At 39.3% G+C, this 25421-nt stretch overlaps 1 protein-coding gene across 1 annotated transcript; it reads left to right on the top strand.

Annotated features, from left to right (window-relative positions):
• Positions 1-72: 72 nt before the first annotated feature.
• ERO1B (endoplasmic reticulum oxidoreductase 1 beta) lies at positions 73-22544 on the top strand. The gene is made up of 16 exons (XM_053382582.1): positions 73-599; positions 4243-4362; positions 7975-8058; positions 8718-8759; positions 9519-9601; positions 10384-10457; positions 12007-12127; positions 12216-12262; positions 14152-14163; positions 14816-14842; positions 15794-15886; positions 15981-16227; positions 17484-17553; positions 18892-18978; positions 19640-19773; positions 21188-22544. The coding sequence occupies exons 1-16, from the start codon at positions 495-497 to the stop codon at positions 21246-21248; spliced, it is 1407 nt and encodes a 468-aa protein (XP_053238557.1). The 5' UTR covers positions 73-494; the 3' UTR covers positions 21249-22544.
• The last annotated feature ends 2877 nt before the right edge of the window (positions 22545-25421 follow it).

Genomic DNA, 25421 nt, shown 5'->3' with positions numbered 1-25421 from the left:
GAAGGGGCGCGTGGTCCTTCCTCATTGGCTGCGGCCTTCGTCCCTCCCCTTTCACCGCCCGCCTCTGAGGCAAGAGAAATGCAAGAGCGAAGGGTGACGGCGTCGCACTACACTTCCCGAAACGCTTTGCGCGGCAGCCGAGAGGGCAGCCTCCGCTGTCGCCCCTGCTCCTGTGGTAAAAGGAAAGTGTCTCGCTGGGGCGTGCGCTCTCCCTCCCTCCTTCCCCGTGCACAACAAGAGCGGCGTGGGGGCTGCGAGGAATAGGAGGAGGAGCAGCAGCAGCAGCAGCAGAGCGAGCGCTGAGGAGGCTGAGGTGAGCGCGGCGCATCCGGCCGGCCGCCTGTACGCTCGCCCGGCAGGCTCCTCTTTCCCAGCGTCGGTGGCAACCTCGGGGAGAAGGGAGGCATCCTCCGGTGTTCCGGGCTGCCCTGAGGCGGCGGCGGCGGCGAGGGGCGCCCTCTGCCCCGGGGCGAGCGGGGAGAGGGTTCTGCAGCATGAGCATCAGCAGAGTTGCCCGGAGAACTGCAGCGGAGGCGGCGGCGCAGCTCCTGCTGGCGGCGGCCACCGTGGGCTGCCTCTGGTGCGCGGCAGAGGCCCAGGTGAGAAGGGGAGCGAGAGGCGGCGACGGCTGGGTTGCTGGGTGGGAGTCTGCCCGTGGGCTTGTCAGCTAACGCTTTCCGTGCCTCCATAGCAGGGGTTGCCACCGTCTTGCCCTCCAGATGTGGCCGGACTACAACTCCCATCGTCCCTCCTGACGGTTGGCTATGCTGGCTAGAGCCGACGGGCATTGCAGCCCCACGTTCGGAGGGCACCATGTTGGCTACCCCTGATGGACCGCATCTGGGACGGCAGAGCGGAAGGGATGCTCTCTCTGGCCTCCGAAACATAGGGCCACTCGAGGGCTGCGCCCTTTCCCCACCTCTCAGGAAGATTGCCAGGGCAAGGGGGAGGTCAACTTGGCCGCATCCTTAGGGATTCCAGGGCTGGATTTTCTCTTCCCTCCTTCCTGTTTAGTAGACTGTGACCCTGGACGCAAGGATTGTGCTCTTTTTACAGCGCTGAGAAAATTCCGGGTGCTTTATGAAGCGTTTATTACTATGTCCAATTCTCTGGACGGCCTTCCAGCAGGTGTGGGCCTGATCCTGCCTGATCCTCTTTTTAGCTGTGAGAGTAGAGATGCAAGCAGCTTTAGTGAATCGGAGACAACAGCAGCATCTTTAATAAGGGTTTCCAAATCCTTCCTTTCCTCAGTAAGATACAGTTGAGGTCTTCCTTGGGGAGATGTGATCAGTTTTGTTTGCTCTGCCTTGGCTTGGCAGATGTTTGATGCTAATTTGTAATTGAGCCAAGAGTATGTCAAATGGGATTATATTATATCAGGGGAAAGAACATGTGTATAGAGATGTTTTTGCTAGCAGGAAGAAGCTATGTGGTCTTTATAGTGTATTTCAAGGTAAATAAGATGGAAATTTTTCCTAGCATGAGAAGGAATGCTTTGCATAACTGGCATATCCCCCCCCCTTACTGTTAAGAGTTACATGCAAGCTCTAGGTTGATTTGTCATGGGAAACAATATTTCAGTTTGGTTTTCTTTGAAATTATACAAAAGGTTGAATGGTATCAATTGTATAGAATATACCTGCACTAGAAGATCAGAAGCAAACAACTGTTAAAATAATTGTGGATTTGGTCTACTCTTCAGATTTGGGTATGAAAGTAATACTTGCTTCTTGCTTGATTATAATGTTTGTTGTTATTACAGCATTTGACGTTGCATAACCATACTCTGTAGTATTTCGGACCAGAATATTTAACTTAAATGTTGTCAGCCCATTTTCTCTCCACCCCCTCCCTGTAAAACAGCATTCTATAGTTGAAGTGTCCTTTCCCCCCCCTTGTAATAGTTAAGTGCCACTTCTGGTTTTGAAGATGTGCACTGCTCCTTCTTATCGGTTGCCCTTCCAGATGATCCTTAAATTGTACCTCAGATTGTCCACAAAATGAGCAGGTCTGGGAAAAAGAAATATTCCAGGAACCAATTTCAAGTTGTTATGTGCTGTCTGTTCACAAAGTGGCATGGATTTGAAGTTCTTGGGCAGTGACACGTACTCCTAACTTCTAGATGTCCAGTCATTCAGCCTCCTGATACGGATCCCAGAGGCATTCGCACTGGAAATGGAAAACTTTTATTACAGAGCATAGTCTCACTTTCCCTCCAAACATTATTCATGTGATTAGTGGAGATGATGGTAATTCTTTTTAAATGTTCCCATTCTTATGGGAGATACAGTGGTACCTCGGGTTAAGTACTTAATTTGTTCCGGAGGTCTGTACTTAACCTGGAATTGTTCTTAACCTGAAGCACCACTTTAGCTATTGGGGCCTCCTGCTGCTGCCGCGCCGCCGGAGCACGATTTGTGTTCTTATCCTGCAGCGAAGTTCTTAACCTGAAGCACTGTTTCTGGGTTAGCAGAGTCTGTAACCTGAAGCGTATGTAACCTGAAGTATATGTAACCCGAGGTACCACTGTACTATTTCCATGTAACTTGCTCACATCCTGGGATTTCCAAATAACTACTATTTTGCATGCCTACGTACAAGAACAGGAGAAATTTTCCAAGCAACTTTCTTTGTCATTTTGTTGTTTACCTGATATAACATTTGATTTAATTATTTTATTGCACTTTGTATTATAATATTACTAATAAGGATAACCAGTGTTAGATCACCAGTATTTTAAATGTGCTTGATTTATTTTTTAAAAATACAAGACTTAAAACTGGACTTCATTTCATGTACAGTATCTTTAATATAGTTCTCTTGGGGGAAAGTAAAGTGGATTTTTAATGTATAATTAAAAAAAGAAAGTTTTATTTTGAAATACTTATTCTCATCTTGAAAGCATTATAAAAAGCATGAATAATTGTTGGTCTCCTTATAGAATCCTCTTTTATAGGTTTAAGCTTTATAGCCTAGGAGTTAAATGAGACTTAATTGTAAGTGTATATGTGTTTGTAGCTTACAAGTTACAATATGTACTGTTCTGACCTCCTTGAAAAATGCACTGCTGCTTTTTAGTATTGGCAGCTATAGAAATAAAATGAATAGTTCTAAAGCTTAGACTGAAATTCTGAATATAAACGTATCCATCAGATTTAATGAAAAGAATTCCCAAAGTGAATATAATTCAAGTACACTTCCAATCTCAGCAGTCTTATATGATGGGAGGAAGCTCCTTTCAGTTTCACAATGCTTTGAATTTTTTCACTTTCATAATAAATAAATATTGCAGGGTTTTTGGTCACCCTCTAAGGAAATGCAGTGCATTCTTAAAATATAGTGTTGAATACTGACAATGATAACCTGTTTATACAATGATCTGGTTTTCACATAATGCTAAGTCAAACTATGGGTAATTGCAAATTTTCAGGTGTCCAGAGAAGCTTGGCTGCTTTTCTCCTCCTCCAGCCCTGCTGCTGTGAGCTAAAATGTGAGATGTAAGCCATAGAACAAACATTGACTACAGCTCATGGTGTGCCTAAACTAGAGCATGATAAACCAGAAGCCTGGGTTCATACACAACACGACACAACATGCCAAACCATCACATGGCTCACAGCAGCAGGACCAAAGCAGCCATTGTCTTACCTTGGAGCTTGCATGTTTGCTCCCATAGTTTGACTTGGTATTATGTGCAAACTGGGCAACTGAAAACGATTGCTGAATTCCAATGGCACACTGCAAACAAAACATAGGGGGTGCTTATTGTCTAATTAACATTCTGCTAAAGAGTGATAAAGGATTCCCTGCACAGAATTTAATTAAAATCGAAGTTAATGAAAGCAAATTCTATCAATATTTTAGATAGATTAAGGAAGGATGGTAAATGTATTCTGCATACTATTAATAATTCTGCTATCTTTGTCCCATTGCATTCAATAATAAGCTACTGAAGACTTACCCCACACACCACCCCGTTACTGCACAGGTGGCATTTCCACATAGAGAGTCACATGAAATGTGCGTAGATTGTGTATCACAAATGCAAATGCTTGTTTTGCTATAAGTTAAAAAAAAGTGTTACCTTGCTCATATGTGTGTGGGTTTCATGTAAATTCCTGCAAGCAAATGCCATTTGCAATGCTCTTTATGATGATTTCTCTCTAATTGTCTTCTTGCTCAATCAAAAACTTTTAGCTATAAGTGATATTGCCATTTCGTCTTTTTGTTTTGTTTTTCTAGTTATCAGGAGTGCTTGATGACTGCTTATGCGACATAGAAAGCATTGATGACTTCAACAATGTTAAGATCTTCCCCCAAATACAGAAACTTCTAGAACGGGACTATTTCAGATACTACAAGGTAGAGTAAAAAATGGTCTATTACTAAATAGTTTAGTGCAGACATTCTCAGACACTGTGCTCCTTGGTCCATGTGAGTGAGCTGAAAACTACTGAGGCCCATCATTTACAAACTGGTGGTGATATTTTCTGTTGATACCTAACCTCTCTTTGGAAATTACTAAATTCTATCCCATAGTAGTTTTCTTGTGGAAAGGAGTTCCATCATTCAGACTTTTATCTGGGGGTTATTTGCCAATACAAGGCTCTAAATGGAGAAGACTTTTTATTTTATATCCACCCCGGCATTTCTCTTTAATGTATGTTTACTCTATCTGCTGTCACCTTTTCTCTTTTCCTTCTTAACCTAGCCCGAAACTGTTAGTTTCTTTCATCCCTGCTCTTTTACATTTACTTCTCCCTCCTTTAACAACTTTCTTCTCGTAACTCTTTCCCCTCTCTTACCACTTAGTTCTATTTTTTAAATAATGCTTTATCTCTTTTTAAATTCCTATGGGAAGCAAGACCCTCTCATCTCTCTCTTTCTGTTTTCCTCCTTCTGCTCCCAGCTTCTGTCCCAGTCACCTTTACTCAGTATGCAGGGAATTGGCATCCATCCAACCAAAAGGCTACAGTATGATCAGGGATGGGGTGGGTAAGGAAGGATGCACTGCATTGGCAGTGGAAAGAGGATTAAGTCCCACTGGTGGTCCTGGCTTATCGCTTGAGAAACACTGGCTTAGTGAAATCGATTTTTCTTTCTCTGTTGTACGAAGTAAAAGAAATACAGGGGTTATAGTAAAACTGTACTAAAAATGAAACCTCCTTCAAAGCTTCAAATTAGTGTGAAAAGGAAATACACTGTGGGTTGGAAGAGCAGTACTGTACTCTGAAGCACTATATGCCGTCATTGGATTTTTTACCTGCCCATCACCATAAGGTCCCAGAATAGGTCACAACAATATAAAAATACAAAATTGAAATTAATTAAAACCTTTTACAATCACAAAACATAAACTCCATATGTTCTGGTAGTTTTTGGAAAAAACACCCTCATTTTGATGTAACTGCTGTCTTTAGAACCTGGAATTAGCTTTAGATAAATTGGTTAGCCTTTTTTTTCCTTAATGGAATTGGTTAAAAACAGTACCTGAAGAATTAAATGAAAACCTTATCAGGTACTTGAGCAAACAATGATGACCAAATGTAGCTAACGTCCTTCGGCATTGCTTGATCCAAGGTGTACTATAGTGAAAGTAAACTAATGTTAGATAAAAGCTGTCTTCTGTGAATGTGAAGCAGATACCGTCTACACCTGATGGTTTTGGAATTTGCTCTTGATAAGCTGTATAACTGAAGGTTATAACATTTAATGTGGCCATTTCTGTTTTATACAGTGCTGTATCAAAATAGTTGTAAGTTTATCATCCACCCTCTCCCCTCTAATCTCTCCCTCTACCTCCGGATACCATATTGTCTTACATTGAACGTAACCAAAAGACTTTATAATCTGAACAATAACAACAACAAAAGATATTGTTTGTTCTTTTGTAGTTCATGAAAATCTGTAATATTTTTGAATATTTTTTTAAAAAAGAAAAGAAAAATGGTTACCCTTTGTAAAGTATTCTGTAGTCCAGCTACCAACTTCATTGGCAATTGTGCTAGAAACTTTGTTAACACTTAGGATTTTCTGTTTTATTGTTCACTGCATCTTCATATATAATCTTTTGTTCCACCTGTCCTCTTCCCACTTACAGAATGGCCAAAGATAACCATTTTTATTTATTTTATTTTTGCAAGTGTTTTAAAAAGGGGCTTCCTCTTGTGCAGGGCAAGTTCCCTGAATTCTATCCATCTTTCACCATCCCTTGTAGGCCTCTCAGTCCCATCTCATTTTATTACAAGGATCATTGGTGGGATCCAGAAAGCCCTAGCACACAAATAGGGGTCATGCCTCTCTGGATCCAACCCTGTGTTTTTAATAGTAGCTGTGTAGTCATTATGAACAACTGGCTTAGTCAGAAGGTGCCTATTAGAAAATGTAATGTTTCTCCCCAGTTGCCTCCCCAAAAAGTGTGCTATGTATTACTTCAATTCGACTAAAAATATTTTAACTTCTTTATCTTGCTTATGACATTTTTTGTCACCCCACCCCAAAAAGTGTGCTATGTATTACTTCAATTCGACTAAAAATATTTTAACTTTATCTTGCTTATGACATTTTTTGTTTCCAGCAGCAGTTGATAAAAATGTTGCATAAGCTATATGAGTCATTTGTTGGATTACTGTGTGAACTCTACACATGTATAAGTAGTTTAGGTTTAATTGGGAAGGATTTGTCCTAATTAAAAATTTGAATCAATATTCTAAACTTTCTGAACTTGCATGTGGGATACGTGCACTGTAGCAGCTGTAGCTCACTTTTTTGCAAAATTTGAGGCCTGTGTATATTAAAGGAAACTGAAACTTTTCAATTATCAAAGTGTGGAATAGAAATGAACTATTTTAAATGTAAGATGCCAAAAGACCAGGTTTGATTTAAGTAATGCTGTAATCTTTTAAAGAATATCTTAAGTGGTGCATATCAGCTGTGGCTGCAATTGTATGTTAGGTAAGTCCTTGTGCTATGGTTGAAAGAGGATTAAGAATATTTGATCTTGGAAACTGTCTTCCTTTGCACTGATACCATTAATACTGTTGATGTAACTTGAAGTGGGGGCTTGCATTTTAAAGCTTAAGCTTCCTGGAAGACGTGTGATTCCTGTTTAATCTGGATGTGCTGGATCTGCTTGATTGCAAACAACACTTGTGAGGTTATTCTGTGGAAATCTTTGGCTGAATCTTTTTTATATTAAATATATTACAATAAAATTGCACAAACAAATCTATAGCACACCAATAAAACAAAACACAAGCAATAAGGAACATTTTCAACATAGGTTCATGCAACTATATTCACTGCAAGACATCAACATTTGACAAGTAAATTATTCGATTATGGGTGTTCCTTTTTTCATTATCTTGAAAAAATTAGAAGATTTAGCAGTGTTAAAAAGTATAATATTAGTTCTTTCTTAGCAATAGGTACATAAGAATTTTCAAAAGACAATGGATAGGATTGTTTTGTTCTTTCAGCCCATTTTATTTAACTGTTTGTAAAGCTTTATTGGCACATCACTGCGGCTTCCCACTTCCCTTTTTGATGAATTGAGTAACTTGCAGTATTCAGGTTCAGTAACTTCTCTGATCAAGAACTTTTACAAAATAGGTCAAGTAACATCAATCACATTTTGTACTGATCATTCATGTGAGGCCAGAGGAGAAGGCACAAAAAAGCACTGGACTGTATTTTGTGCTGTGGTATTGAGATGTTGTTAATGCGGTAAAAGCAAATCAAATTATTCCCAGAAGAAAGCTTCAGAAATTGCTTGTGCGGGCACCCCCACCCCATGCTTGTAGCTGGCTCATATTTTTAAGTCAGCCAAATAAATGAAAACTCTAGATATTTGTTCTCAGCGCCCTAATCTTTCACTTTTTTTTATATAAGACAGCTTATTCTATTGAAGGGAAGTTTCCCTATTTAGTTCAAAATTAATTGACTGACAGCATGTATATGTTTCTTGGTTTTAAGGTCAATCTGAAGAGACCCTGTCCTTTTTGGGCTGACGATGGCCATTGTTCTATCAGAGATTGCCATGTAGAGCCTTGTCCTGAGGTATGTTTGCAAATAAAGGAGGAAACCAGAATAGTATTGCCTTTGTGGAACAGAATAATATGTAACTTTACTTACTGCCATTTTTGCAAGAGTTTGCATAACACTGATATGATTCTGTGTTGATGGGAGTGGGGGTTAACATACTTTAGAGTTGCAGGAAGTTTGACAGCTTTTATTGGCAACACATTGACTGCTGTTGGAAAGCTACTTTGCTAGTGAAATTTTAGTTTTGTGTAAAGATAGGCAACTGTAGTTCAGTTTAAATAGCAGATAAGATAACTTCAGAGCTCAAAGGGTATTATCTTTCAGTGCTATTAATGACAGTAATACGACAGGGGTTTAAAGAGTGTTTAGATTTTTGGCCATCATATTATGAACAGTTCTGATTTAAATGCTAACTCATCCTAAGCTTTTCATAGATAAGTTCCACTGAACTTTTTTCAATGAGCTTGCTTACTAGTAAATGTGCATAGGGTACCCATAGCAAAAATGGTCAAATCATAAATGAAATGGAACTGTATCCCAGCGTGGAGTATTGATGCTCAAACAGTTTTTTGCTGGCGTGGCTCATTGATTTAGCAATCTTCAGTCAGTGTTGAGAATGAGTGGGTTGTGAATGAAAAGGTTGAATAATCATGTAACTTGTTTGCTTCTTCTAGAGTAAAGTACCAGTTGGAATTAAAGCTGGGAGTGCTAACAAAGTGAGTAAGCTCTTCTGAAATAAAAAATATGGACTTTTCTACCCCCCACTGCACTAGGAAAACATCTGACTGGCATGTTGCATTTGCCTCAGATACAAGTGATAGCTATCCACTCCTGCTTACTTTAGCAGCTAACATAGCATTGTGCTATGTTTACCCAGTGGTGAAGCATGATGGTGCATTTTAGGTGCTGTTTGTATAGGAGTGCATTTCCCCCCCTCCTATGAGAGAGAATTGAAGCTGGCAGCAGTGCTAGGAAGTCCCACTGTGTTTCCTTGCCATGGATACAGTTGATGAGGCTCTCTGGGCTCCCCCCTCCCAACCTTGCTTTCCAAGGTGAGCAGAAGCTAAGTGGGCCAAACCTGGTAGCATGGGCAGCTGGTCAGGAGGCTTTTAGAATGTAGCTTCCTGTTAAACAATCACTTGTAAAATTGCCTCGGGGGGGAAATGTTAAGCAAACACTGAAAATACTTCTCCTCAATGCACACTTAAATCCCAGATATGCATATATAAATAAAAATTAGTGATAGTAGAATTTATGGCCTGCAGTACCATAAATGTGCATAAGAATGGAAGCTTCTGTCTCTGGTCCAGAGAATGGTAATACTTGGAAATATTAAGTGCATTTAATGCTTGTGAGGTGTTACCTCACTTGTCAGTCATGGCTGCATTGGGTAAGTGACAGGCAAATGCCCTAAGATTTAAAATGAAAAATAAATATCGTTGGTGATATTAAATATCATATACTCTGCCTTGCAGTATTCAAAGAAAGCAAACCATACCAAAGAACTCGAAGACTGTGAACAAGCTAACAAACTAGGAGCAATTAATAGTACATTAAGGTAAGCCTTTTTTCATTGTTAACTGGAGTGGCAAGGCTTGATATATTTAGCTCTTTTTGGGCTTTTCGCCATACATACTATTCTTGTAAGTTCTGTGGTAAAGAGAACATGCCAGTGTTAGATTTCACTAACACAAAACATACTTATTTGTAGCTGTTGGTCAAACATACTTTTAGCAGTTGAACTAAAAAGACTAACATGATGAATACAAAAGGAGGAAGCAAGCTGTTCCAGATATTGACACCTAGTTTTCAGAACTGTTTCTTTGCTGGTAGTACTGTACGTAGGCATTAATTTTGAAATTCACTTGCAGATTGTGCTGAACTTTTCCTCCATTTTCTTTCAACCAAGTTCTGTGTGCTAATGCTAGATAAGGAGTAAGGATTAAAAAGTGATACAGCAGCATATAAACATGTTTGTTAGCATGATGGTCTCAAGGATAGCTATCTAAACAAACTAGTGCTATGTATCTGGGCTGAATATACAATTCTAGTGTTAATTATAAACTAGTGCTGTATGAAAGCTTGGCAGTTGATTACTTGTTGTGTTACTTTATGAGAAATTAGTTGCACTTTATGCTCTTACGACAGTTTCATGTAGTCAATGTTAGTTTCATAAGATTACTTTTATCTAAAAAAAACCCTTTTCATTTTTATGAGCTTCCTTGAAGGTCCTTTTGGGAGCAATTTCTGTTTTTAAAAGTGATGGGAAAACATAAAAATGAGAAATGAGACTATATTATGTCCATTTACCACTAGTCTATTTTTTTCTCCTTTCCACAGCAACCAAAGTAAAGAGGCTTTCATTGACTGGGCCAGATATGATGATTCACAGGACCATTTTTGTGAACTGGATGGTAAATTTGTTCATTCTTTTGAACTTCATTTTATAAGGCAATGTGTAGCCAAGTCAATTGAAAATCATCTTCATGTACTTCACAAAAGAGAAAGTGTGCCAAAATATTTATACTTTGCTCTTAAAAAACAGCCTCAATTCTGATCTTCCAAACCAAAAGGAACCATGGGCTCATGCAATCCCCGTCTCTTAGTTTTAGCACTAAACATAGTTTGCTGTGAAGAGTAAACCTATTAAAGATCAACACCTCCAATTGTGGATCCTGATATAGCCAAGACAGTACCACCTGTAAACAAGAGGAAGGGTATCAGCAGGATCCAAAGAACCCAACTCTTTTCAGAAGCAGAAATATTTCTGGGAGAAGAAAAAACAAAAGATAGTCCACTGAGGACTGAGCACATTCGGTGGCAATGAAATGCTGACTTAAGAGTGGTGGAAATGATGACACAGAAATCCAGATGTGAAGGATAAGCATATGGAGTATCTTTGAAGAAGGCTTGGCTGGCTGGAATCCTGAATAGGCACCCTCTACATTGCCACATTTGGTTGCAGGTCCCACTTGTACAGTCCAAATCTTCAAATACTGTTAATAATTTTAAACCAGAATAGGCTTAATTTAAATAAGAAAACTAAGCCAGGATAAGAAACCCTCTTCAAGTCATGACTTCTGATTGTGATTTGGAGTGCAAACACTGATCATTATTTACCAATTTGGACATAATTGAAAGTCACTTTGAACATTATATGGGAAACGGAGAATGGGGCACTTATTCAATAATTTTTTTTCTAAAGGCGAGAGAGAGCTAAATATCTTCTTGTTCATAATCTACCAACCTATGATTTGCAAGATCATCTGACCTGTGCCCTAGTATTGTGCTTGGAAAGTGTTGGATCAGCTAGTGTCCAAAGGCCTCAAGTTGCAAAAACAAAGCAAAAGCCCTAACAAAATGTTGCATTCAAAGTCAAAGAGAGGATGAAGGACACTCAACATCAAAAGTGCTGAAAACAGCTCTTACAATAAATATTCATTCTAGAACCAATTATAAGCACATGTATACAGCTGCCTTGTCTTCTATATCTGGGTTTTCTCCTTTTTATGTGGTTATAATTAGTATTAGATAAACAAGTTAAATTAAGAAAGTTAAAATGTGTTCCCCATAACTGGAAATTAGGCTCCTTTAATAAAATACTGTACTCACATGTGTGGTGCATGTTTGTAGTGTAAGTAATGAGTAACTTGGTACTCCTATTCTATCTAGTTTCCCAGCATTTTGCAAGTAATGAAGAGGGAAGTAGCAGTAGGCTACCTGCTGAAGCATTTTACTTTGTCTAAATAAGTCTCCTGTTCCAAGTGAATAAAGGGCAAGATGTAAATAAGGTGGGGGAATTTGCCATCTGTACAAGCATCTATGTAATGTGATCAGTAGTAACAATGCATTTGACTTTTTACATTAGCCAAACTGTTTTGTCTTCCTGTATATGTGTGTGTGTGTAAATGCACACACAATTGTACAATTAATGCATAATTAACATCTCTATTTTTTCTTTAGATGAGAGATCTCCTGATGCTCAGTATGTGGATTTGCTGCTGAATCCAGAGCGTTACACTGGATACAAAGGGCCCTCTGCATGGAGAGTATGGAACAGTATCTATGAAGAAAATTGCTTCAAGTAACTGGGAAGGGCGGGCAGAATTTATTTTGAAACATTTGAGATTCTTTGGATTACAAAAACATATTTCTAATCTCTTTTCCTTTAGGCCACGATCAGTGTATCGTCCACTAAACCCTCTGGCACCCAGCAAGGGTGGGTCACTAAATACTTTGTAATTGTAAGAATGGTTTTGAAGGTTCAATACAGCCATGCCATTTAGGAAACCAGCAAGCATTTAATGAATGGAGATGGCCCACTTAATTAGACTTGCTAATGTTCCCTCCCCAAGCATTAGTGTTTATTTATATATTCATAAGATGCATATCTTGCATTTTGATAAGTGCCCTCAAGGTGGCTTGCAAAACAAATCATCATCATTAATGCTACTTTTACTAGTTAAATGTATTAGTTGTCTACAGCCACTGCCTCTAGGCTACATACAATAAAATGTTAATGGGCCAATATTCAATACAACTATTACTCCACTATTACTAATATAACTATTACTCTCCTGACTGGATTGAGCTTCTGATTTAGCACACCCACTGCCCTTCCTGCTTGAGTGGACAAGGGGAAATAGAGTTGTGTGTCATCCGCATATTGGTAATAATGCCCTCTAAAATGTAATAATATACGAAATAAAGACACCAGCAAAAACTACATACTGTAAAATAACATGCACGCAGCAAGAGAAAAACAGTAAAGACTCAATGCCATTCAGAGCTTGTCTAAAAGATAGCAGTGGGGAAAAAAGGCCAAATGTCTGTGTGGATGACACAATCTCTTTGGTAGCCACCTACCTAATACCTGCAGATGAGGGGGCACACAGAAGGACTAAAGAGGTCAGTTCAGCACTTTGAATTGGGTCCTGAAACATTGCAACAATATACTTACAGTATTCCATACCAGTTAACAATCTGGCCACTTCATTCTGCATCACGTGAAGTTATCAGGACTGACATACAATTCATAAAAGTAAATTAGCTTTGATGGTACCACAGCATTGATAATTATGGCTATCTCTCCAAGATGGGATGCTGCTAGCACCTTAACTATACTTTTCAAAAGGCACCATGAGCTATGTATGCCACTTGTGCATCCATCAGCAACGCTGGTTCCAAAAAATAATTTGTTCTGGTTGTAATTACATTTCCCCTTAAATAACTGATCAAATGCAACTTACCGTATTTTTCGCACCATAGAACGCACCGGACAATAGGACGCACCTTGTTTTAGAGGGGGGAGAACAAGAAAAAAAATTTCTCCCCCTCTCTGCGACAGGAGGCGCTGCGCAGAGAGGGGGAGAATTTTACCCCTCTTGTTTTCTCGCTCTAAAACAAGGTGCCGTTTAAGGTGCGTTCAGGCGGCTACCTTGGAAGCCTGGAGAGCGAGAGGGGTTGGTGCGTACCGACCCCTCTCGCTCTCCAGGCTTCAGGTTCCTTTCGACCTGCTCTTTGGGGCTGGCAGGGGGAAGCCCACCACCAGCCCCAAAGAGCAGGTCAGGGAGCAGCAGAGAGGCTCCTGACATAGCCGCGTGTCACCTCTCCAGCCGGGAGAGGGTCGCGGGGCTATGGCGTCTTTGCTCCATAGGATGCACATACATTTCCCCTTCATTTTTGAAGGGGGAAAAGTGTGTCCTATAGAGCGAAAAATACGCTACGTTTTATTTGAAACTATTTGCCAGGAATAAGAAAGCAAAGCTACAATTTGCAAAAAAAAAGTTGTATGAAACTGAGATCCCTGTACAACTCAGAAATGTAGAATTGCTTTTCAAAATATCAGTAAAATTAGCAAATGCTGCAACATTATTTGAGTTTGTTGATTCTCTCTATTGCATTTAAATGTTTATCCGTGTTGTACAGTGTAAGATCATTATTTTAGTACATAGATATTTGTGCCTGAACTAAATAACTGATGGGGTGAATCACAAATCAAAAAGTTTATATATTTTAAAAATAACAGACATGTGTTTGATATTCGGTAGAGACATAAGAGGGGAATAAATTATTCTCATCTTCTGCAACTTTCTTCTTTTTTTTCAGGAGAGGATGATGGTGAGTCTTCATAATATTCTTTACAAGTTCACTTTTACCCTTAATGTCAACTAAATACAATACATTCAGTATATATGGTATTTTCCCATGTATAAGACTAGGTTCCCCCCCCTTAAAAATAATGTCAAAAATTTGGGGGCGTCTTATACATGGGTACATCTCCCCCAATTTTCTTAAATTGGAGTCCCCCAAAATAGGGGGCGGGGCGTCTTATACATGGGGGCATCTTATAGATGGAAAAATACGGTACATCTTTAAAATACCTCAATACTGAATACTGCTGCTGAATTACAAGGTGAGGAGAGGGTGAGGGAGCAAGAAGTGGACAGGGAGGGAGAAAGAGAATAGAAACATACAGAACAAGACTAGTTAGGATTTGGAACACAAATACTTGTCCATCCTTTTTTGGGGGGGCGGTACTTGCAAAAATGGTGCTACTCTGATGTATGATTTTGAAACTTGCCCCTCAAAATAGAAAAATCAATGCTTCACAATTTAAATTGTGTGAAGGTGACAGATGGAGAGTCAAGTCTTTAACAGATTCAGGTTTTCCTTAAATCATATGCCCTGTGTTTTGGTTTCTGTCTAGTGTGTTTTAAAAATCTGGAATTTTGTTGAAGCTACTAATGTGAATTTATTTCTGTGCTTGCAGGAGAATCTTTCTATACATGGCTAGAAGGTGAGCAAAGTACCTTGTTCATTAGCATTTCTATACCTCCAAAATAGAGAATAGCTATGTTAGTCCAGCTATGCAGCTATGAAAGTTCATTTCACAGTAAGTTCATTAGTCTCCAAAGGTACTACAGGACTCTCTAGCTATTAGAGAGTCCTGTAGCACCTTTGGAGACTAATGAACTTACTGTGAAATGAACTTTCATAGGCTAGAGATAAAAATGCTGTAGCCCATGAAAGTTCATGCCACAGTTAGCTTGTTAATCTTTAAGGTTCCACATTACTTTCTGATTTTTACCTCCAGATAGATTGTAATGCATCTGTACAGCTAACACTGCAGGGTCACTTTAACTGGAGGTAGGAACTGTGCTCTTAGACCTTTTGGAAACTGTAAGAGCTCAGATTGAATAGGTCTCATTAAAATAAAGTGTTTATAAAAGTATTCGGAACAGATTATTTCCCCAAGCTTACCTCTCATCCCATAATATGCTCAAATATGCTATCCATTAGTGCCTTTCACCAGTTTCTCCTTTCCCACACCCTCCATGCCACTTCTGCACATTCAGATCCAACCGAGTTCAGACACAGTGAGAAATTGTGGGTTTCTGCTACACAAATGAATCACAATGAGCCTCAAGTTTGGCTTCTCCCTTCTTCCTCTGGTACACAGTGAAAAGGAGAGAACCACTTCACATTTTAAACAAATCACACTTTGATGTCCAAACTTGTGGGCTTGGTTATTGAGGAATAGTTGAGTTTGGAAATCATTCCTTTATTATGGCCATAGGCAACTGTGATTTGTTTACAATCCAACCTGAAACCTTCAGATTTCCTTATGAGCTTGAAGAGCAGGGGGATTTTAGCCCAAGGCTCACTGTAGCCCATTACTTAGCAGAAATGCAGGCCTATGAGTCATGCTTTCATCAGTTAACTTTTTAATAATGCTTGTTCTACCTAGGTCTCTGTCTTGAGAAACGTGTATTCTATAAGCTCATTTCTGGACTTCATGCTAGTATCAACATACATCTTTGTGCAAATTATCTACTTGAAGGTATTTTATATTTTTAATACTGTGATCATCTCCATTATTGTTATCTCTGTGCAAGCATAATTCATTTTGTCCAAAATTGTTTTTCTCTGATTAGAAACTTGGGGGAGACCTCGTTGGGGATCCAATGTCAAAGAATTTATCCATCGCTTTGACTCCAGTGAAACAAAAAGCGAAGGTCCAAGAAGGCTAAAAAATTTATATTTCTTATATTTGGTGGAACTACGCGCATTGTCAAAAGTCGCATCGTACTTCGAGCGTTCGATTGTAGATCTTTACACTGGAAATTCCCAAGAGGATACAGAGACAAAGTCCCTCTTGTTAGAAATCTTCAGGGACACAAAGTAAGTGTGCCTTCCCATCCCCAAATCTAGTGTAACTAGATACAGCTGCTTGAACAATATTGGATTAAAAGAAACTACAAGAAATTGCATCAAAGGGATATCTGAGTGTAAAATATAACAGGAACATTTCTTAACCTTTCCGAAAAGAAAAGCAAGCACTGGAAAATGGAAAAAAAACCCTCCACCTAGCTTTTGTCACAGTTACTGCGGACAAGAGGAAGTTTCCCTTGTGTGTACAAAATTTGGGGGAGGGGAGCATGTAGCCTTTTGAATTTGGCATGTTTCCTGTCCCACTTCTTCCTTCAGTCTCTTAGCCAGGAATTTTGCATTCATGAGATCTAAGCAGACAAAATTCCTTGCAGAATTGCTGGAACATAAATATAAGTCATCTATTATGTATAAAGTTATTTAATTGTCTGAAACATGAATAAAATGAGATTCTAAACTTTTTTATACAGTTTAAAAATAAAGGGTCTCAGGTTTGTCAATTATTCCAGTGCCTTTGTATCCATTGACCCAACACTGCAAGACGTGAGCAAGTTCACTGCATGGTGAACAATTGAATAGAATCCTCCCCATACCCATCTTTTATAGCTCTACAAGTAAAAGCTTGAAAATTCAGGAAGGGAACCAGGACTATTGCAGGAGGTGGGGCAGAGAGGTCTTTGCCAAGCCTGCCTTTGGATGTATCCTTGTCTCCCCCTGCTGTTTGTGTTTCTTCTTTAATACTCTTTGTCAATTGGCACTCCCTGATTCCTTTGCTGCAAGTTGTCTTCTGCTGTCTCAAAGCACCTCCTTTCCCAGACCACTCTCTTCACCAGTCTTGTTCCATGCCCCCCTCAAGTGCTTTTGCTTGGCTGGAATGTGTTTTTGAACTGCGCTGAAATGTATTTTGTTTGCCTGGATAGAGGGAGATTTGTATGTAGAAAGGCCTGATTTCAGTATGCGTAAGAGTCATATGCATTTCCGTGGCCCCTGGGAGGTTCCCCATGAGGGAATGTGCCTTTCAGGCTCCTCACCCCTGCTGTGGAGGGCATGTAAAGGAAGATCTGACTCAGTCTCAGATCACATGGAGAGTGCCTTAATGCTGTCTTCTGACTAAGTCAAGTGTTCTGCCATCCTGTGCTGTGACTTACGATTTGCCACTGAGATATTATTGAGAAATTGTACAACGTAGATCCCTTTCACTTCATTCTAAGCAGTAGACTGAGAGTTTTTAGATTATTTTTGATCATTGACATATTTCATTCACTTAGGTCTTTCCCTATGCACTTTGATGAAAAATCCATGTTTGCCGGAGATAAAAAAGGGGCAAAATCTTTAAAGGTAAATACAGTAATGCCAGTGAAATGTTTACATAAGCTATGCAAACAAGGCAAAAAGTCTTACTTAAAAACTAGGTGTTAATCTTGGGGGAGGTAGTCTATAGGTGTTTTGGGAACAGATGAAATTGGTTTGGTTAGAATATGATTCAGAATAGAGAACTGCTTAGTCTTGACTGTGGCTTCAGCATGAGAACTTCTCTAATTTCATTTGAGTAAGACTCACCAAACCATAACCTACTTCTAAATTCTAAATTATGAAGCACTTAAGCAAATTACTAGAAACATGCTGGATATTCCACTGACCATAAAACTCTGGTACATTGTTGCTAATGGGCTGCATCACTGAATGCGCCCCGTTGGTTTTTTGTTTTAGCACCATCACATTACGTTTGGAGGTCACATACAATGGTTCTTTCATTTACCTTAATACGTTGCCGTTTTGCAAAACTGTACAGTGGTACCTTGGTTTACGAACTTAATCCGTTCCGGCAGTCCATTCTTAAACCAAAACCGTTCTTAAACCGAGGTGTGCTTTCTCTAATGAGGCCTCCCACCAGCAGTACCCTTCCACCGTTCAGATTCCGTTCTTTAGACCGAGGTAAAGTTCTCAAGAGCCAGTGTGGTGTAGTGGTTAAGAGCGGTAGTCTCGCAATCTGGGGAACCGGGTTCGCGTCTCCGCTCCTCCACATGCATCGGCTGGGTAACCTTGGGCTAGTCACACTTCTCTGAAGTCTCTCAGCCCCACTCACCTCACAGAGTGTTTGTTGTGGGGGAGGAAGGGAAAGGAGAATGTTAGCTGCTTTGAGACTCCTTAAAGGGAGTGAAAGGCAGGATATCAAATCCAAACTCTTCTTCTTCTTCAAACCAAGACACTATTTCTGGTTTTGCGGAGTTTGTAAACCAAATCGTTCTTAAACTGGACTGTTCTTAAACCAAGGTACCACTGTATTAAACATGGTTTATTATTAAAGCAAATCAGAATATTTCCTATAATAACTGGTATGGTTATGTAATACTGCCCTATCCTAGCCATGATTAGAGGGTTTGGAGTTCCCAGCTGGCTTTATAGTCTCCTAACCTTTCATGTGCAAATTAACCTTTTCCTTTTCCGAGCTGACAGTGGTTAGTGTAGAAAGTACAGTAACCAGTTTGCAGGCCTTGGTTAGAAGGGAGTTTGTGAACTGCAGTTTGAGCTAGTGAGAGCACCGGTGTAGATGAAACACCACCTGGTGGTTAGTACTGAAAAGAGAAGATGAATTCATACACATGGATGGGGGTTGAGGGGCGAATCCACACTTTTATGGTATCTTTAAAAATTATGTTTTGTTTTTATTGGTAGGAAGAATTCAGGTTACATTTCAAGAACATATCCCGCATAATGGATTGTGTTGGATGTGATAAGTGCAGGTTATGGGGCAAATTGCAGGTATGTGATTTTTTTTTGTGAGTTAACATGCTCTGGGGCTGTGAAATGGTCTCCCATGCAAAATCTTCTAGCACGTTCTTCTGATGCCAGGAGTTTGGGGATCTTGCCTTGCAACAGGCCCAGAACCCTGGGGTTGGGACTCTGCCTTTTGTGGCTGGTTCATATCAGCACAGTGGTGCGTGTCACTACAAAGCCCATATTAATTAGCCTTAGTATGCACTCACATAATTTCAGTCTTTGTTTATACAAAGACTTGTGCCTTGAATTCCAGCTGCATAAACTGTACTTTGTTGTTGTTTTGAGTACAGTACATAGTCTTACAATGATAGAAATATTTTTAGTAATTATAAAATATAAATCATACCTTGTCGAGACTTGTATTCTTTGTATTGCAGTTATATATTCATCAAGAATAATGGAAAAAAGCTGGAAAACAGGGTTTTATTATTTTATTGAGAATGAATTTATTAATATGAACTGAAAATAAAATGGTAAAGGACTAGGAGACTGCATGTATTACTTTGTGGAAGGTTGGTGGCAGAAAGGCTTTAATTGCTGCATGATAATCATGTGTCCAAGCTATATAAAACCTTTCTGTTATCAACTGGGGGTTTGAGACTAGGGGGTTCTGTATTCTTGTTGTTTTACTGTGTTATTTTAGACTCAAGGTTTAGGAACTGCTTTGAAGATCTTATTCTCGGAAAAGGAAATAAAAAACCTTCCTGAAAACAGCCCATCAAAAGGTTTTCAACTGACACGACAAGAAATAGTTGCTCTTCTAAATGCATTTGGAAGGCAAGTTATATTTTTACACTTAATTCTTTTATATCTATGTAGTTATGTATTTAAATTCTTCTGCACCATCCCCCCCATATCAATCTGCTACTGGGATCCAACAGAAACCCTTAAAATCCTAGCTTAAAATAAAGCTGTAATTTGATTTCAGAGTAACTCCAGCTCAACATTAAATTTTGGGCTTATAACAGAAGAGAGATAACATTAACAAATGAAACATCTAGGTGAAATATTAGGCTCATAGTGAATGATGGAAGGGGTCCAGTGTATTCCAATAGCTGAATGCGGGGGGGGGGTGTCTCTTTACCAAAGGACATTGCAAATGAGATACCAGTGTTGCAAGTTTACATTGTGAAAGTGTCAACATAAAGATAATTTGGAGCAGAATAAACCCCCTGAAGTCAAATTACTCCTGGGGTCCAATCACCTCTTCAGTGCTTTGTAATTAGGTTTTTTTTCTACACACAAGAATGTAAGGGGGGAGTTATAAAAAACACCAGTGCTCTAAGTGCTACAACCTAAAAAACAAGCAAAAAATATGTGATACATGCCAGATACCAATGATGTTGCGCAACATTTAAGCAAGCAGAATTCTTCCTTCCCTTCCTAAACCAGCTAAAGCATATTTGGGGGAGAACAGGAACTACTGTTGCACAAGCAGAAGTCCACTCTGATTGCAGATGGGTATATTTGAATATTGCCCTCATTTTTTCTTCCCTATTTAGAGCAGTTGCTGGGACCCCAGTTATAGTGGGATCATAATTTCACTTTCCCATTCATTTTAATAGTAGTAAATTAGACTCCTGATAGCTTCATTAAGTTACATGAAGCAGCACGTGTTGATGGTTGACCTGATGATTGTTGAAGAGTACATGGAATAGGAAATGGTTCAGGTTTGCTTTAAAAAATCTACAAATATTTCAAACAGCTGCTACGGTTGAATCCACAGCAACTACACTGTTACAAAGGGTCTCTCCTAATACGTTTTCAAAAAGATCATTTTTATTTTGATCAAGATACTAAATATATATTAGCCACGTACATGAGACCTGCAGTTTCCGCACTGAGAATAGAAGTTCCAGTGTTCTGGATTTCATCTTCAGTTGCACAGGACACTAATCCTGTTTTATATCGAAGTATTGATTCACACAAACATTTCAGGTGAAAAAGTAATAATGAAGTTACTTTTTTCTTCAGCATTTTTGGCAAAATGAACCTTTTTGAAAGAACACTGTGAGGTAATATTGCCAGTCATTGTGTCGTGAAAAAGGTACTGGACTGTGAGGAATGAATTAATTTCCAGTGCCCTCAAGGCAGAGACTCTCAAACTAGGGTGTTTAGTGTTTCTAACTTAAGATTGTTTACAATGTGCAATCTTTTTATTCTCAATCTTTTTTTTCCTGCTGCATCACAGGCTTTCCACAAGTATACGAGAACTGCAGAATTTCAAAGCTTTATTACAACAGAGAAGTTAACGAAGGCTTTTCTACTTAGTGGTGGAAGCAACCATTCATTTGACATTGGGAAAAACAAAATCAATCTTTATACAAACTGTTCTAAGGGGGGATATAATACCAACTTGAATATTTAAGGTAGGAAAGGTTAGTCATTGGAGAAAATATTTAAGTATGAAGTACCTAACTTTAAACATGTAAATTATGTTCATCCTTCCACTGTTCAGTGTGTTTATCTTTGTACATCTCTTGAACCATCGTTTGTTATGAACTTTTATTATTTTGTCTATTCAGAGACTCTTGATTTACATCAAACTGCACTTACTAAGTCAGGTGATATGGAAAACCTTGCAGTGTTGCTCAAAAATAGCTGGTGGTCATATTTTTAAGGTTTGTATGTATCTGAAGGACCAGGTGCTGTTAAAAGATTTTCTGTGTTTTGATGTCTGTTAACGGTAGCTGAAATGGCCAGTAAATTTTTACTAAAATAAGCCCCTTGGCACCCAGGGGAGACCAGCATTCTTTAATCACATTTTGTTTTATTTTTGTACTTGCTTCCCTTCCCCCTCCTTAATTTTCTGTTTCTCCATATCACCGTTGCCTTCTCTGTGAGGAGACAAGACTGGGTTAACTGTACTCCAGAGTCCCTCAATTCCTGTTATGCGTGTCCACTGAAGGGGCCTTTAGAGTGACCTGCTGCTAGCTTGAAATGCTTTGCTCAAGCCTGCTGTTGGCTCTTTACCATGTAGCCAAAACTTCTCTCTCAATTTCTAGAGAGTTAAGAAAATTTTAATTATACCACTTGGAATCTTTCAAGATTGATACCCATTCTCCCTGTCCCGGTAAGCCCTGTAATATTTTTGTGAGACTAAAAGCAAAATACTCCTAAACAAACACTTTAAAAATAGTGTCAGTTCTCGGAATTTAGTACTGCATATCCTGCCTATGCAATCTCCCATTTGTACCTTACAAAAAGATACACAATGTCTGTACTAAAACGGGTATGCTCTGCAGAAATTTGATTCATTTTCGATCATTTCCTGCAAAGGGGACTTTCATTTAGTCACTGCAGAACAATAGCAGAAAACAAGTAATTTTTAAAATTTTAAATACAAAGGAAGAGAAGTTCTGTAACGTGCGATGGAGCAGCTGACTTAGAAGCTGTCTGTGATGTAATATTTGTATTTAGTGAGGGATGTTTGAGTACAGCATGAATGTCAATGTTGGTACAGTATATAGATTTGTACATAAGTTTTGCTTTGATAAGTAAAATAATCTGAATTAAAATGAATTAAAAGTGCTCTTAAACACTTCTAATCTAAGTAATCTTTACTGTGGTTTGCTTTTATACAGTTATGTTGCTAGCTTTGTGTTACACCACTCCATAACTTTGCAGTTGAAAATGTGGGAAGGAACATGAGTGGACGGTTATAGCACTATTTTTGCTCAAAACATTTATACTTTGCTTGTAATGAAAGTGCTTTCACAGGAGGCTTTTAATATATAGTTGTTGTGCCTCATTCATGCATTTTATAGGGGCCCAGACAATGTCACAAGCCAATGGTAATCCTCTCATATTTTCCCATTGCTTTATCCATCTTTTTTTCTTATAGCAGAAAATCCCTATACCCGCAGGTCTCAGGACTTTTCACAGAATAAAATCAGAATATACAGTAAAACCACAAAATATATAATGAAAAGAAAAGCAACAACCCAATAACACCCCCCCAAAAAACCCCCTCACATTTTAAAAGGGCATAGGAGGTCAATCAAATCAACCAAAGGCCTGGTTAAAAAGGAACGTTTTAACAAGACTATCAAGCAGAGTAGGTCACACCAAGTTTTCTAGCCAGGTTGTGAAACTGACCCGATCACCTTGTCTGATTAGATCTGGTTGTAGACATGTGTGTGGTTTGAGGTTTCCCCACTAGCTTTTGAAGCAGCACAACTCCAAAATCAAAAGTGAACTCAAAGGAAAGTGAATTTCAAATATTCAGGATTGTAGAAGAATCTTGAAAATGTTAGTGATCGTGGAAACCAGTAGTGAGGCTTCATTTTTCTGGTTAAGACTAGTGAAATATTGACCTGCTAGTAATAAGGTTTGCTACATTTTGTTTGAGGTGCACCAAGCATCACCCAGAAATTCTGAAGCCAACCTTCAAGTTGCATAATTTCTGCATCCTAATTTACAGTGTTACTGTGCTATCATGGAATACATGCTGGTCTGCCCACAATCCTTGTATCTTCAGCTCTTTCTTGGTGCATGTTTTTTGGAACCTAACAACATGGGCATGAAAATGCTTAAATGTTTGATTGCAAACAGTTCCTTGCAAAACAAGGTCAAATAAAATGGTGCTCTGTTGGCAGGAGTGGCTTAAATAGACAAGGGTCAAATGTAAGTTCTCCTAATTCAAGTTCAAATAAATGTCACTTCTTCCCACTTATGCTACTTTGACTATGGAAAAAGTTGGGGGGTTACATCGGGTAATTTCTTATCTTTTTGCAAGGAGGTATAATGCTGAATCCAAAAAACGATTGTAGTCATTACAAGGCTGAATTGGAAAGTCAGTTATGGACAGCTAAGATCACAAAGGCTTCTACTGGATTAACTGGTGGTGAACATAGGAAGTATGAGTAGCGAACAGGTATAAGGGTCATGTAGGGAGAAGAGATGGGCAAGGAGAAATCTTCATGGCAATGGAACAATTTGCTTAGTGCTATGTTGAACATTACCCCATTGTCCACCACCCAAAATTGGGAGTGGATATAGAATCAGTTGGGTGCAGATAAGCAATTGCTGAACGAAGGTTACACAACTGCATCAATTCACAAGTTGCTGGGCCCCAAAGAGCTAAAGCACAGGTTAATATTTTCATTGCAAGCTTGTGGTGTGATAAGCTGGCAAAAATAGGATCTGGAGGACACTGTGCTGTCTGACACTCATATTTTCACTTTGCATATGTAATCACCCAGAAAGGTTTTTAATATCTGCACAGGCATAGCAGAGAGGCAAAACTGACAAGTGCCTTTGGTGCACTTGAAAAATAGCTGTTGCTCTGCAATCCTAAGAGAGAGAATCTGAAAACTGTTTTAACTGCATGAGCAGGACAAAAATGAAGTCCGAGGAGTACTCTGACCTTCCTTTGTCTGTTTTACATTGTTTGAGAACGGTGGGGGGAAACAGGAGAAATTTTTAGACTGGCTCATAAACTATTCAAAATCTCTCCCTGCTTTGGGAGCATGTCAGAGTCCTGGATCCAAGCCATTTCCCAGTCTTGCTGTAGCATGCCCCACCATCACATTTAGCCCTGCTAATGCTATAGATCTAACATCAGTTTGGCCATTGTATCATAATGGGGGTGAGGAATTCAACCTCAGATCTCCCCCTCCGATGTCAGAGTTCTACCTTTAGGCTGCAGAGGGAGAAATGATTTAGGCTTTGTACACATTACAGACTTTAACTGCAGGTAGGTCATTCTTTGTCTCAATTCTGATCAAATTTACTTTGGTGGGAAATGCAGCATTTCATAAGAAATGACAGGATAGATATGGCTTGAGGCTTATGTGATGGAAATGCACTGGATGCAGTCTCAATGCGAGTGTGTACACAGCTTTCTATGTGCTCCTGGGACTGCTTTTCTAGGGCCATAGGATTACAGTCTTAATTTACTGAACGTGAGGGGAAGAAAGGGCTGTTTGTAACAAAAACACTATCTAAGTTAGTGGTTTTTATTTGTAGGGCAAATGAGGTGGTTATACCAAAATTGTACTGAATAGTATGGCACACTTGATTGATAAATGCAATGAGAGTCAGGCTTTTATAGCTACTAGCCCAGGAAGGCCTCTAAGCTTCCTAGTTTTACTGTCTGCCTTGTAGGCTATCATCGGTGACTTTTGGCACCATGTTTGTTTGCCTGTTGCAAGTCCTGCAGGCATGGTCTAGATGGAGGCGAAGGCGAAGTGAGAGAACAGGCACTTCATGTGACTGTTCTGAGTGGGCTGCAAACATACTGTTCTTTCTTTGCTAATGAATGTCTCAAGTAATTGACTTCAAAAATGAAGTTCCAAATATACGTGGGCAGCAATTCAGCAATTCGATGCACACTTAACTGGAAAATAAACTCATTAAATAGTAGCTAGGTTTGGAAACTCAGTAAACACCAGATTCTCCCAGATATACCCTAGTCTATCTGG

Source organism: Podarcis raffonei, chromosome 3 (assembly GCF_027172205.1).
Source record: "Podarcis raffonei isolate rPodRaf1 chromosome 3, rPodRaf1.pri, whole genome shotgun sequence".
NCBI classification, from domain to species: domain Eukaryota; kingdom Metazoa; phylum Chordata; class Lepidosauria; order Squamata; family Lacertidae; genus Podarcis; species Podarcis raffonei.
This window is presented reverse-complemented; position numbering and strand designations above follow the sequence as displayed.